At 45.1% G+C, this 15304-nt stretch overlaps 1 protein-coding gene across 5 annotated transcripts in view; it reads left to right on the plus strand.

The window, feature by feature from the left end:
- Positions 1-11370, plus strand: part of ADAMTS9 (ADAM metallopeptidase with thrombospondin type 1 motif 9) — an 80349-nt gene extending 68979 nt beyond the window's left edge. For 4 of the 5 annotated variants that reach the window (XM_062585671.1, XM_062585673.1, XM_062585672.1 and 1 more), the window contains 9 exons: positions 319-513; positions 2202-2334; positions 2565-2659; positions 2818-2912; positions 3008-3141; positions 4748-4839; positions 6387-6491; positions 8497-8591; positions 9349-11370. In XM_062585671.1, coding sequence (XP_062441655.1) covers positions 319-513; positions 2202-2334; positions 2565-2659; positions 2818-2912; positions 3008-3141; positions 4748-4839; positions 6387-6491; positions 8497-8586 — 939 coding nt within the window. In that variant the 3' untranslated portion in view covers positions 8587-8591; positions 9349-11370. Of the gene's footprint in view, positions 1-318; positions 514-2201; positions 2335-2564; positions 2660-2817; positions 2913-3007; positions 3142-4747; positions 4840-6386; positions 6492-8496; positions 8592-9348 lie in introns of those variants that run through there. The other variant, XR_009959685.1, reaches the window with a different exon arrangement.
- Positions 11371-15304: the final 3934 nt, after the last annotated feature.

The raw sequence follows: 15304 nt of genomic DNA on the forward strand, positions 1-15304 counted from the left end.
AAAAGAAAGAAAAAAAGACACCTTCCCCGGATAGATTAATATTTTGTTGATTCACGGGGATCTTGTTTGCCCTTGGGAAGAGAGAACTTGTGCCGGGAGCCCACCTGGCACAAGCGACCCTGCAGACGGGCCGGGGGAACCGGCCTTTGCAAGGCAGCGTTGGCCGCCGGTGGCCGTGCGCTGCCCGTGGCTGGGTTAAATCCACTTCGGGGAGGCACGTTGGTTATTTAGGGATCGTCCCGAGCAGCTTGGCGTCTTTAAAGCCAGCGGAGCTGTCCCACGCGGGCACACACTCACGGGCGCTGCCTCTGCCCGCAGTGCTCCGTGACGTGCGGCAAGGGATACCGGCAGCGCCTGGTGTCCTGCAGCGAGATTTATACCGGCAAGGACCACTACGAGTACGGCTACCAGAACATGGTCAACTGTCCCGGCACGCAGCCGCCGAACATCCAACCCTGCTACCTCGGGGAATGTCCCGTTTCGGCATCCTGGCGTGTGGGCAACTGGGGAAGTGTAAGTTGGAAGCTTCTTGTTTTAACCACAAATAATTTTAGCAAACGATGGAAAGCTCTGGAGAAAAAAAATTAAAAGCTGGTGGGTTGATCCTGCTTGTCCATGTGTAAGAGCAAGACTTGGGAGGTCTTGCTGGTCATTTGAGCCTTAAAAGATTTTTTTTTCTCTCTCCCCTTCTTGCAAATGCTGGGACAGGGCAGGGTAAAACTCAGCCTTTCTGTTAAAGTTATTTGTGCTGAGCCATTCCTGGGGCCTGAACTACAAGATCAGATTTTAGTTAAAGCTCTAACATTTCACTGCTTTGAGCTTCTGTCACTCTCTGAAATGCAGTGTTGCTCCCATAAAATTGATTTATTAATGCAGCTCAGGCATTTGTAGTAATTTGTCAAATCCTTACAAGGCAACGAGGGTCAAATTGGGGAAAACATAGTGAAAGGTGTGGTAGGAAGCGGCAGAGCTGTTTGAAACATAAGTTGCTGGTGCCCCATAGGAAGTCTCAGGTTTTCCCCGCAAGTCAGGGTGGAGAATTACAGCAAAAGGCTCAGTTTCCAGGAACAGGCATTACCCTCCCCCCACATTTCAGTGTAAAATTTCCAATCGGACCTCGTTAACAGAACTTTTTTAGAGGGCTCTCCATTTCAGGGAGCAAGTTCTTCCTCCTACATTTGGGCTCCCGAATGTATCAGTGACTGTAAAGTGCCAGGACCCTTCTCATCTCTGATTTTCAAAGGAGTTTCATAGAGTTACCATCACCTTTGATGGGCAAGTATGTGGGCAAACTGCTCCTTGGTTAAGTTTTTTGGTTGCAGGATGGATGGAGAGTAAATACCAGGCTGTGAGTAACCTGAGCCATTGAAGAGTGTCTCACTGTGCACTTATGTCGATTATGTGTTTCTAAACAGAGAAGCGTCTTCACTTTCGTGTTGGCCTAACCTAGTACCTTTAGAAAGACCTGATTTTTCAGTCTAAAATACTGAAAGAACAAGTTATGGGGGGCTACCAAAATGCTCCTTGGGAAGCGCTTGTGCTCATCCTGCTTCAGGGGACTGATCCCACCTGTGATTTGCTGCACTCGCGAGCGGCCAGCCCGGACAAGCTATTACTCAGTAGCTCCGGTAACTTGTGGCGTTTCAGCCTTAAGATTGCCCTCAATTTGGGGCATTCGAGGATGACCCAATGCAAGCGTAGGTGCAGACATTTTTACAGAGGGTGAGGAGAGAGAGGATTTCTAGGCTGAGTTTTACAGTACAGTTTAGATTTAAAAAAAGGACTGTGCCGTGTTGGTTCAGAGGACCCAAGCAGTGTTTCAGAGCAGCAAAGAGAGGATTTCTAGCATTTAGGCCTTTTGGTGACTGCTTCTGCCTTGCACAATCTTCCTCGTATGATAAAGGAACATTTTTGCTTGAGCACGTGGTTCACCTTAACTAATGCTGCCTCATCCAGCAAAGCATGTAAGTGCTAAGCTTTAAACTGGTATGGTAGACTCCTCAAAAGTAATCAATGACGATGATGATAATGAAAGGATTAATAATCAAAGGGGTTGCCTGTATGATTAAAATTAAGCCTACGTTTGAAAGCTTTGCTGGATTGGGGCCTTTGCTGCTCGCCCTTAGTAAAGCAGAAACTGGCCGTCTCTGTTTTTCTTTGGCCAGGGGGTAAAACATGAATCTCGGCCTTTTATCTTCCAGTGCTCCGTTACCTGCGGCGTTGGAGTCATGCACCGCTCAGTGCAGTGTTTAACCAACGATGACCAGGCCAGCAGCTTGTGCCACACAGATCTCAAACCTGAGGAAAGGAGGACATGTCACAACGTCCATGACTGTAAGTCTATGGATTTGCACCTTCCCTGGCCTTTCTTACAGCTTGAGTTTCCACCAGACTCCTGGAGATGTGCCGCATTTCCAAGCTTTGGGATACATCCAGCTAGGTGCTAAGGCACTTGAGGGAGACTTCTTAAAAATAAGCATGCTCTTCGGTGTGCTAGATGCCTCACAGAAGAAATTTTGATATACAGTTGCTCAGTGACTACAAGTATTTCTCTTTCGTTTCAGGTGAGTTACCCAGGAGCTGCAAAGATGTTAAAAATCTCAAAGGTGTCACTGAAGATGGTGAATATTTCCTTAAAGTGAAAGGAAAGACATTAAAGGTGCATTTTGGCAACAGATTGATAGCTTATGCATTTCCTGAAGGTGTACGAGGACCCTGCGCGTGCTCTTTCCCTCCGCTCTTGCCTCTTCCACCTTCAGTTCTCTAGGCCATCCTTAGCACGTGATGCCTGACAAAACTGTGGCTTGTATCTCTCAGGTGTATTGCTCTGGGATGCAGACTGACAACCCAAAAGAGTACGTGACCCTTGTAAACGGGGACGCAGAGAATTTTTCAGAAGTGTACGGATACAGGTAAGAAATCCCTTAATTCCGACCTTCACAAGGCTTTTCTTTGCCATGGCAGGATGTTTTCCGTCATGAGCAGAAAGGGTTTTCTTCTGATTTAGGTTACATAACCCGACTGAATGTCCGTATAACGGGAGCCGGCGCGAAGACTGCCAGTGTAGGAAAGATTACACAGCAGCTGGGTTTTCCACCTTCAGCAAAGTAAGGCTGGACCTGAACACTATGCAAATAATAAGTGAGTAAACACAGGGCCTCGCCATTAAAAAAAAAAAATGTTTATTTTACACAACTATAGTAGTAACTACAAGCCAGCAGAAGTGGTCTAGTGAGTAATATATCTGAGCTCTCCTGTTGCAGAGCTGCTTTTAAACTTGGTCACTCGTTTGCTACTTCATGCTTAGAGAGGATAATTTAAGTAAATCAGAAATACTCTTACTATTTATCCTCAATACAACAAAAAATTACACCAGTTGCTGTTGCACTTGTTATGTAGAATGAATACTTGTGTGCTCCCAGCAGATGAGTTCATTTTTTGAAGGATTTTCTTTCGTTTAGTGTCCTGTTTTCAGACCAGACTCAAACAGTAAGCATAAGCAGGGAGGAGCTGGTCCCCAACGTTGCACAGAGCTGTGTCACCAGATCCCACCACAGAGGACTCCTCTGGGGACGGGGGTGCCAGTCCTGGCTGGTGCTAGCATTGGTGCCTCTGGGACTGATGTCCAAATGCGGAGGATGCAGGAGCTCTCGGTGGGCCCGGTTTTCCCGTTGGCTCCAGCAGGCAGAGTCAGGCCGAGGGGAAGTAGCTCGTGCTGAGATGGATGGAAACGGTGCCGCAGATATCTAGCGGAGCAGAGTGGGCTTCAGCGTGTGCAATATAAGCCTGTCGCTCTCATCAACATTGGTGTGAGCCGGGAGTGTTCCCCTGACCCCAGGAGGAGCCAGCAGCATGCATTAAGGATAGAGTTTCCATCACTTTATCGATTTCCAGCAAATGCCTCAAAAATACAAAATATTGTTGAGAGTTCTTTCCGTAAATAGCGGAGATTTTTTAACAGCTCAATCCTCTCTTAAAAAATGACTCTTTATCTGATAGTTATTTCTGGCTCTGTCTCCAAGCCATGAGACCTCCCAGTCTATTAATCTGTGAAAAGCTACTAATAGTCTGTAAATGCTCCTGGGGAAAGATTCCCAAGGGAACCACCCCCAGGAGGAATTTGATACCACCTTCCTTTGAATTTCAAAAGGAGCTGGGCACCTGCCTCTGTCAGGCAGCAGCTATCTCAAATCCCCATCTAACTGAGTCTCAGTTACTTAAGAGCCATCCAGAGCAGAATACCCAAATTCCCTCTGAAACCCCATCTCAGCTGACTCAGTTGTAGAAAACACAAGCTCTGGGAGCAGATGGGGAACAAGTTTTGAGACAGTGTTTTGGTTTTGTTTAAGAGGAAGATTTAGAAGGTCCCATGTCCTTTTTGTACATAGTTGATTCAGATCAATGGGAAGATTTCTGATAGCAAAATACAACCAAAGTAATGGGTTCTAGTTTTGTTGTTATTTATACCTAGGCCCTAAATCACCACTGTACCTACACAGACCTGTACATGTAAGTGTATGAGCATCCTGTTAAATTCAGTGAGCTTGCTCACATACTGAGGGACACATGCATGATGAACTGGGGTTTTAACATTAAAAACTCAGCAGATGAGCTCTTGACTCTCCAGATTAATGTATGAAACCAGTTCTAGTGAATTTAGACATTAGCGAGAAGCATGTTTACAGTTTTCGTTTCTCTCTCTTCCTGCATCTTTCTTCCCTTGTTATTGACCAACTATTTTCCACAGCAACTGATTTGCAGTTTGCACGGACACATGATGGACGACCTGTTCCTTATGCCACTGCTGGGGACTGCTACAGTGCAGCCAAATGCCCTCAGGTATTTGACAATAGTGTTTCGAAGGAATTGGTGCCATTTATTGTATTCTGTTAATTATTCTTGATCACATCAGCCAAACTCCAGTGAGTGTCACATTCTCATCTCAGTGGTCTGAAACTTTTCTTTTTGTCTGCATGGAACGTACTTCTCATTCAAGCAAGAAAATGTTCAGTTATTACTAGACAACCATCGGGACTTGCAAAGAGACATTCCTCAGTGCCCCAGCAGATTGGGAGCTGATGGGGAGAAGATGGCTTTTCATGGGGATGGGCACCACAGTTTGTTGAGGGACAGCACTGACCCGGGAAACTTTTTTGCAACCTAGGAGATGCTACAATATCCATCAGTCTAACCCAGTAGCTTGGAAGAAATATACTTTCCTGAAAGTGCTTAGGAGACTAATTGACATTCTGTTACAGCTGGGTTGCTGCCTGTCCCCTGCACATCTAGCTTTTGTGGTGCCAAAGGGGATGATAAGTGATATGTTTGGATAGTCTGAGGTATTTGGTAGACCACATTCATAAAGGGTGTTAATTAGGGAATCATGGCAACAGATGGTGGAGAGCAAATCTCTCCATCTCCTTCCCTCCATCCTTTCGGATCTGGCACTTCTCTGCACAGCCCAGTGGCTGCAGGATTGACTTCTTACCTCGGCAAGGCTCATGCATGTCAGTTTGTGTCCACCTGACCAGACAGTTTGCTCCTAGCTGAAAGTCAGCCTTCCCCAGGCAGCAAGCGTGTGGAGCAAAGCAAAGGGCCATCTGGTAGTCTGCAGCATCGCAGCCGTGGTGGAGCCTAGATCAGCCTAGGGCTGTGGCCAAAGGAAACTTCTGGAAATGGCAGTCCTGACCACAGGACTCAGGGTTTGCCGTGGGGGACAAAGAGGGAGGCTTCAGGGAGGATCTGCATTGGATGCAGTCATAACCCTTCATTTTCCATCTATTTTGTGCATTTTGTGAGCAAGAAGGAATTAAGTGAAGGACATTTTTAAGAAACAAACAAATCAGAATTTTATTTTATTGAAGGATTTTTTTTCCTTGGGGGAAAAAAAAAAGAGAGAGAGAGAGAGCCCGGTGGAAAATCAGGGCAAGCGTGCCCTCTCCAGGTGAGGAGGAGGAAGGAGGGAGAGCAGGCTGGGTGCTCTCTGGGGGTACCTTTCCCATCACCTACTGGAGCATATCAGGCACCGTGGCTTGCCATGGGAAAGCCAAGAATGCCCTCAGCTGGCAAACCGAGAAAAAGCAGTGGAAACTGAGGGGGAAAAAAATAAATAAAAAAAAGCACTGAAAACCCGAGAAAAAAGCCCCTCCTTCCCTGCAGCCACAAATGAGAAGACATTCCTAACCCGAGCCATGCTGTGATTTGTACAGTATGTGCTAATCACTCTCAGAGCTACGGAAAATTGCAAGCTTTGACGGCAAGATCTTGTTAGAAGAATGACGTGGTGGCAAGCTGTAGTGGACGGGAGCTCGCGGCAGCGACGCCGCATGTCGTGACCGAAAGCCCGTTTCTTTGGGAGTGATCAGGCTTGTTTGCTTGTTTTTCAGGGTCGTTTCAGCATCGACCTTTATGGAACAGGGCTGTCGTTAACAGCAGCGGCAAAATGGCTCTCACAAGGGAATTACGCGGTGTCGGAAATTCAGAAATCCCCAGTAAGTTTTAATTCTAATGGTGGCCACACCTGCTCAAGGGAGGTTTCTAATTGCCTCCTGACACGTTGTCTTTCATGGCAGCGTTCCTCCAAGTGAAGACCATTAAAAAAGAAAGCTAACATCCGACATGAGAAATGAAGTGTCACTCATAATCGTGCGCGAGGTGGGGGTGGCCCTGGCGGGTTTAACTCGATCTGAATTATTGCAATTAATTAGTGAGCCTGCTTAACTGTGAAGCTGAAAACACTGAGTGCTGTAGGCAGACATGTCTTTAATTAGTTGTCTGAATTGTCCAGCAAGGAGTGTGTGCACGGCGTGCGGGACTGGGATCTCTATCTGCATTTGGGCTGCAGAATGGTCCCCAGAAAGGGAGGCATAAAGCACTGGGATGAGCTGTGGGGTTAAGGTGTTTGCTTAAATGATGGCCAGGACTACGCTCAGACCGCTCGTTATCTTGCAAGAGAGGCTCCTAGGTACCAGCTGAGTGCCCCTGTGTGGGAGTTCTTCCAAAACATGACTAACAAAATACAGGGGACATGTGCCTTCCAGCTGGGCATGTCTCGCTTCGTCTTCTTGCAAGACAACAGAGTCACCCAGGCTTTCACAGAATCACGGGATGGTTGAGGTTGGAAGGGACCTCTGGAGATCATCTGGTCCAATCCCCCTGCTCAAGCAGGGTCACCTAGATCATGTTGCCCAGGACCCAGTCCTTTCCATCTCCCTGGCTCTGGTGAGCCCCTTGCCAATATAAGGCTCTTAAAGGACTGTTTTCAGCAGAAGAATTGAATGTCATGGTCAGATGATGCTGTGGTAAAGCATCCTCCAGCACAGGTATATTAGGAATAGCACAGACGCCCCCAGGCTAGTTTTGGCAGGTGCTGTGCTATTCTCCTCTTCTGAAAGGAGAAGCCGAAGCAGCTGACTTTGGAGCTGCAGAGAGGATAGTGACACAATTACAGTTGGCAGAATTAAATTGAACCTTAAGGGACAGGTAGTCTAAGAGATGACTCTTACCTTGATCACCCAGTGGCATCTGTCAAGCGCTGCTCCATGGGCGTAATTGCCAGCAGGAGCAGAAGAAAGAAGGGAATAGTAAGAGATGATAGCAGCTTGCTGCAATCACAGATCAATAGTGTCAAGGGCAGGATGGAGTTCGTTTAAAAATAAATGCTTTGTGCAAGCTTGTCCTGCACTTAAGTCCAATTTTCTGGTAATCAAGGGTTGAATTCCCCTCAAGAACTGTCTGTCCATTGTAATGACCAAGAGGAGAAAGACTCCACAGAGGTGCGAAAAGGAAGACCAGATGTAGATCTTGCTTATGCCAGTATTAATCTATTGACTCGAAACTGTTTGCCAGGCTCTCCTGGAGATCGGGTCAGCCCAAGGACTGCTGGGAGCTTCCCTTTGTCTCTTCTGGTTTTCGGCCTCAGGATGCAAAGATGCAGAGCTCTTGGGGGAGCAGCACTGTGATTCTGCAAACTGTATTTCCTCACCATATCACTTTATGTCTCAGCTCAGTTCTGGAGCCACTCCAGGCTTTTCTCTTCCGAACAGATTTTTCACAGTATTATCTTCAAATACCCTATTCATGCCCTTCATGTGTCCACTCACAAGTGAGGTGCTGTTATTGTCTAGATGTGTTATTTCTCCTGCGTGAGTCAACAACTAGTTATTCACTGTGGGGGCAAGCTGGAGAAGGCAGATGCTCTTGAGTTCTGTCTTTAAATGGACTTCTCTTTGAACGTGTTTTGATGTGATAAATCAAAAATGCCCTTTCTTATTTGCATTCACCATCTGACCTGGTAGTATTAAAGAGAATTACATTGCGTGCATTTTAAAATATAACTGTGATTTTGTAGGTTGATTTTGTGCGTAATACATTTTTCTTCCAAGGCATTTTCTATTAAAAACTCTGGCTGGGATAACCCATGTCTGGACCTTTAGCAGCATGGAGTTTCTGAGTCTTTACACTGCTGTGAGACATTATTTCTGATTTTGCCTGCAGGATGGTACCAAAGTAGTAGGAAAATGTGGCGGTTACTGTGGAAAATGTACTCCATCATCTGGAACAGGCCTTGACGTTCAAGTGTTATAGCAATGGTAGGTTCCCGGATGTTTGTGAATTAAGGGAAACCTTTCCAAGAATGTATCGTGGAAGGACAAGATCAGGCAGTGTTTTCAGAAGTCTCGTGTTTTCCAAAGTCTGCTCATCACTTAGGCCTAGGTTTAGGTTTTTGAGAAAGAAAACCAGCAGAGCAAGAGTTGAAGTGCCTTTCAGGATCTGTGTCTTAAGCCTGTGTTTACTTGGGACTTTGTGCAATGCTGTCAGACGTGCCTGAACGGTTGCACTGAACTGCTCGGCGCCACAGTGCTCTATGCAAACCTTAAAAGCGTTCGGTATCGAGGCGGGGAGCGTATCTGCTCCGCCAGCAATAACCGTCCACGCTCCTGCAGCGTAGCTGGAGGGGAGCACGAAGCCTCCCGCGGTCCGCACCGGCCCGTGGTCTACGGTGCTGCCGGTGCCCGGGGAGGCAGCAGACGGAGCACCATTAAAGCATTTTCTCAGGGAGCGCGAGCGACCGTCAGCAAAATAGCGATGCTGGTCGTCCGCACCGAGCTGTCAAACACAAACCGACGCGGCCGAGGAAATGCTTTTTCCTCCTCTGCTGGCTCCAGCTCTCTCAGTCTTCAGTCCTCCCCGTACCACTTACAGGTGCAACGTTTCCAAGTGGAAACGTGGTGTCCAAGTTGATGGCGTCTGCTTTGGCTCCGTTCTCATTTCAATCTCGGTAGTTAAAGGTTTTGAAGGCAGAGATAATGATCTTACGCTAATGCACAGCTTCTCTGTGTTTTCCAGGTTCTCCACAAGCAGACAGCTGAGATGAGATGGATGAAGGATAGCGATGCAATACCTCTGCCTTCCACTTTTTTTATCTGTTTATGTGTGTATATAGATCGCATATTCTTAATGTACAGTATAATATTTATGTTTGGAATTATTTATTTTGATTTAATATTTTTGTACGTAAAATCATTATATTAAGGCTGCTTTTACTATTTTTATTTTTTATTGTTAAATCCTGCAGTCAAACCACTGCATTTTACGTACTCTACATTATATGTAGCATTATGACAAGTGATACTTTATTGTCACTGTATTCAGTTGTTTACTTTCAATCAGTAATTTTCCTTCAGTTATGGGCTGCTCTGGCCCTTTACGGTGCTACACAATCTGCATAGGGGTATTTTTGGCATTGCAATCTGTCTTTGTGTAAGGAAAATAGACAAGATGTGCTTAAATTTTGTTCTAGCGATCAGGCCGACAGCACTCAAGGAAAACACGACAATGAATACAGTGCTAGTTGCATTAGCAATCTTTATCTTTTAGGTATGTTTTGAATTTCACATGACCTCTGTGGCCAGTGCTAAAAGTCACTGGTTTGGTGCTAACATGGTATTTATAAACGCTCTGTAACGCTCTCTGGTTACTTAAATCTGGTGCCTTTATCAGTGAAAAGAGGAAGAAAACAGAAAAAAAAAATGGTCAGCCCGTTCAACTAAATTAAGATCTACCCCCGGTTTTGGAAAACCCCTGAAAATGGGTTATGAACTTGAACCCCCTTTTTGTAGGGCTACTGAATGAATGTTCTTCTCCAAAAAAAAAAGAAAGAAAGAAAGACAATAAACAAAAAACATTTTGCCTTTCTCTCCTAATTGCCCGCGCGGAGGAGCCGGGCGGTTCCCGGTCCCCGGCGCGGGGCCGTCTGCCGCGTGCCAGGCGGCCGCCCGGGCTCCTCCTCGCAGCGACGTGGACATGGAGATGGAGGCGATGGAGGTCGCTCTGTGCTGGCAGATGCCTCCCCCCCGCCCCGTTCGAGGACGGGCTGCCCGACGCCCGCTCCAGCATCGCTCCCGAGAGGCGTCCGCCCCGCGCCGCCAGCCCGCTCCGGGGGGCAGCTCCCGCGGACCGGGCTGGTTTTGTAGCCCGTGACTACGCCCCGTACCTCTCGCTCCGCGTTTTTACTTAGCGATAGGAAGGCAGTGCCCGTTCCCCGTGCGTTCGGGGGCAAGGGGGACCACAGCGTACGAGGAGGGGCTGGGGGGGGGGATAAGCTATCATCGTGTGTCAGAAAGACTGATGCTTCACCTATTTTGTATGCTTGTGGGTAGCGATAATAAATTATACGTTTCTGAGAGAATGCCAAAAATACCATTTCAAAGGTCAAAGAAAAAAAAAGGGAAAAGGAGTAGTAATGGAATAGTGATTTTTTTTAATGATTATTGCTCATGTATAACTTCTATAGGGGAAAAGGGAAAATTGCACTATGAACTTTAGGGATAAACAGTGGTGCTTAGAAAGTACAGGCATATTATATTTTCGCTAATGAAGTGAATGGCTATTTATAAAAAAAGTATTATTTAGACCTGTACACATTCCTTTCTACCATATTGTTTCATAGCAGTTACTAACAGAGCAAGAGAAACCTAAAAAAAAAAAAAACTGTAAGGGAAACGTTGACACATCATGATCTTTTGATTCATCAGTGAGTTTCATTAAATAGGAACAAGCTTTGAGGACCAGAGATATTAGACATTTCTTGTTCAGGAAACAATTCTGGGTCTTGTATATCAATGCCATTATTTTTCTACAAACTGTTTTTGGTTTTTTTTTGTTTTTTTTTTTTTTTTTTTTTTTTGCAAGCACTTTCCTGTACAGTGTTTCTTTTCTTTCTGATTATATTCAAAAGGAAATGAAAAGACCTGTAGAACATGTCTGTATGGTCTTTCTGCATTTGCCATCGTATTTCAATACCTGTGTGCTATTATAGAGGCAAAATACTTTGTACACAAGGGAATAATACATTGAATGGTAAACATTCATTTGTGTGCTAGTATTTATTTTCCAAGCTTTGGATCGCTGGCTGGATTTTCTCATGCAAAAAGAATGAGGGAAAATAATAATCCTCTGTGTCTGGAGCCCTATCCCAAGCCCTCGTTGGAGTCTGTGGTTCAGGGCTATGGAGGTGAGTGACCGCAAACCCTGCGCTTGCAGGTGTTGGCCTGTGCCCGAGGAAAAGCAGGACACAGCCCCGCCGCTCGCACAGACTGCAGCTCCCGTACGTCCGTCTGGGAAGGGGAGGGCTGTGGGACTGGGTGTACCCAGCACTTCTCGTAAGGGTTTGCACGTGTTGGGCCACACCACTGACGTGTGCGTGCCCCGGGCACTGCTCTGAGGTGTCAGATACTGAGAAATTTGTAAGAAAAAAAATCTTTTCTGAGTTAAAAAAAAATATACAGGAAGAACAGGTAGAAGAAAGCTGTTATGGGATGGCTGTAAATTGGGATGCCCCTTGGGGAGCACTGCCAGCCTTCACATGGCCAACCTCATCTCCTCCAAGCTATTGAGTTGTGTCCATGTCCTGCAGACCCCACTCCCAGATACCATCTCACAAGTAGTCCTTGTCTAAGCTGAACATACCTCCACTCAGATAGGGTTTTTTTTAATCATATCAAACCAGATAAAAGCAAAAATGTGCCAGCAATCACCAATGTTTGGATTTTTTCCCCGCGTCTCCCTGGCTCCTGGCCAGCCGTCCCCATCTCCTGGAAGTCCTGCTGCTTCAGACCTTTCCAAACATGGTACGCTCCCTGATCCCGTGCTGTGCTGTCCTTCTCTCGTCTGACCAAATACCTGAAGCTTTGGCACACCAAAAAATCTCAGCGTGTGCTGAGTTTTGCCCTTACTGATAACCACTGTAGTTTCCATCCAGATTCACTAGTAGACTTGAAGGCCAAAAATAGCATATTGGAAAACCAAAGTGTTTCTCTTTCATCATGTGTGTTCTGCTTTGGAAGTAGAGCTACATGCAAGTGCTAAATCCAATAGCATGTTTTGCAATTACATATTATTAGGGATATAAATATACCGGTCTTTCTCCTAGGACATTGAATCTAATTTATTGGCCTGATGCTAAATCAGCAGTTATGTGTTTTTAAAGAGTTTTTTTTTTTTTGTTATCTTTGCAGCCTATAAGCATATTACCTATTTTCAGATAACATACTTCTAGTAAATTTTGACTATGTTACAACTCTCTTCATTAGATAATTTTGGTGTCAACAGCAAAAAATATTATTGCAGACTATTGAATTCTAGGGGTTTGACAGAAAAGCACCTGTTTCTGAGCTGAAAGGCTGTATTTCTGTGTTGTGGCAGGTAACAGACCCAATTAACGTTACTAATTACTCATCTTTTTATAAATAAGTTTATATCAACACAGCCCCAAATAGAAATGGAACTAGAGATGAATCTGGAAACATGTGACCTACGAACGGGTTGCTGGAAATCAGCTCTTGATTTCCCAGACAAAAAATATGTGGTCCTTAAAAGCTCCTTTAGAGAGAGATAATTATGATCTCAAGCTGAGGACATCGGGCCTGAAAATGAGCAGCTGTAAGGTCTGATTGCCACCACGGCAGCTCTTCAGCCCTCGAGGTGGAAGGAGAGCCTGGCTACAGCGCCCCAGCTGCAGGCAATTTCACTTGTGGCCCAAAGGACACCTGCCTGGATGGGGTTAGTTAGCAAAGGCCAGTCCAGACAGCTAAAAGCAGCTCTGGGCAGCAAGGTTTGCTGGATTTTGGAACTATCAGATGTGTGAGGGTGCTTCTGCCAGGAAGATTGAAGGTAGGAGTGAAATAATTGGGGATTTTTTTTTTGTTGGTTTTTTTTTTTTTTTTTTTTTTTTTGTCCTCTCTTGCATGTTCCTCTTGGTTTTGTTCCTGGAAAGGAAACAGCTCTTTTGACAGTTCCAGCCTTTTTCAGCTTCTGTGTCTTATTGCAAAAGAAGAGAGGATACAGTACCTTGTACTGCCTAAAATGCTGTCAAATGTAGAAAGCAGAACGTAGGCTAATTTGGAAGTTTAAATATTACTTTGTGCTTTAAATGACCAATGTTTTGAGAATGCCTTTCTCTCTCATCCTTACCTTGAATGTACGATCACAAGGGCTTTAAGTGTTGGCTGCCAGGAAATGAAGCAGGCAAGTGTCTGTGTGCTAGAGCCCCTAAATCAGACTTAACCCTTCAGCCCTGCGTAAAGGCAGAGTCATTTTGAGTCTGGTAAGTCTGGTTAATTTGTCAAAGTGACAAAGCTCTTTTCCAGCCTCATGATATGGTCTATCACAATTAATTGTTCCAGACACAGGCAATTACTGTGTTTCTTCCAGCTTCTTCTCTGTCCCCAATAGCAGACACTTTATTCTCTCTGGAACAAACAACCCGCATTTTGTTAGGCTGTTGTAAATAGCCATCTTGCAGCATCTAGTTTTAAAATGAAGTATTTACTACAAAACCTTTTTCTCCGGCATATTCATGCTTTGAAAATAATATTGAAAAACTGAGAGCAGTAGAAAGGACCTGTGAGGGCAGCTGGGATCTGAAAGGTGAATTTTGCACGGAGGCACTTACAGACCTGGTCTGTTGACTCTTCCTGATGTGATTCCGCTTGCTGAAGAGATGACTGAGGGCTGACTTGGAGATAGCATTTCTACAAGAGGAAGAGTGTTAAGGTGAGACAACATTCCCTTTTACTAGGTACAGGCGCAGAAATTTGAACAAAAATAAGAGTACCCCTTAACAACAACAGTTGCTAACAACTGAAGCAGTTTTGCAGAAGTGGTCAGTTCTCCCATTGCTTAACTCCTCAGCTCAAGAGAAATGCTTTTTAAAGGAACACATTTGAGTTCATCCAGAAGCTGCTAACCTTAGCAGTGGCTGGTTATTTGGTGGGAGTAGATAAGTCTCTTTACTGCGCAGATTCTAGGATACAGCTTGCCAGCTTGAATCCTGCAGGACGAAGGTCACCAAAAATGGTGCCTGTCAGTCTCATATCACTATTTTCCAACTGTTTTGGCCTATGTTGAATAATTAAGGTGATCAGAATGATGGCATCCAAGGAGCAGATTCAGCTGAAAAGTTTCTGACCTCTCTTTGCAGCAGTGAGATGAAGAATGCTGACAAGTTGTGCTTGGCCTTCATCAAATAGTTTGAGTTGCCACTTCAAAGTGGCTTATTTTTAGAGCTATTTTTTATTACCAGACATAATGACCAGTTTTAAAAAAATCAAAGTGAGAACAGAATACTGTTTTGACCTGACTCGTATGTTTCTTATTTCATTTCCTAGGATTTTTTTTGCTCTTTTTTTTTTCCAGCTAAAGAAGAAGAAAATCCTGTGAAATGATTTATGCCTCTGCCCAGTTATCAGTGTTGGTTCTGGAGTGTTTGGACACATGATTTATTGACTCTACATGTGTGGAGAACATATATAGACCATTTTAAGCCAGGGGAAGGTGGAAATGGATTTCTCCTTTTTGAAGCTCAATCAGTAGTTGGTTCTTCAAGGCCATGGCTGGGTATGAAGTGCAGAAGTTGAGGCATCGTGCTGTAAATCTATTTTCACTGTAAAACCTCAGTTCTGTTGGGTGTCTAAGTGCACAAGTGGCTTGCATGTTAAGTCTCCTTGCAGATTCAGTCATATGCCCAGCTTTAAGGCCTTTGCTAAATCTACATCACCCATTTGTTAGTAGTCGCTGTCTTCATCTTTGACAAGACAGCAAGGGGACAAAAGCCAGGAGTCTGGAGCATAATCCCTGAACACAAACGCCTTGTATGGTTGTGCTGGGGGAGGCACGGCTCTGTGCATGTTCTTCCTTGAAATCATTACTTGGCTCCATTCATACGCTTATAACTTCCTCATCCTTCTTTAATCTGTGACTGTTTCAGATGAGCAATTAAATTAATCAGGCCTTTGCTGCATTG

This window comes from Rhea pennata, chromosome 12, assembly GCF_028389875.1.
Source record: "Rhea pennata isolate bPtePen1 chromosome 12, bPtePen1.pri, whole genome shotgun sequence".
Taxonomy (NCBI): domain Eukaryota; kingdom Metazoa; phylum Chordata; class Aves; order Rheiformes; family Rheidae; genus Rhea; species Rhea pennata.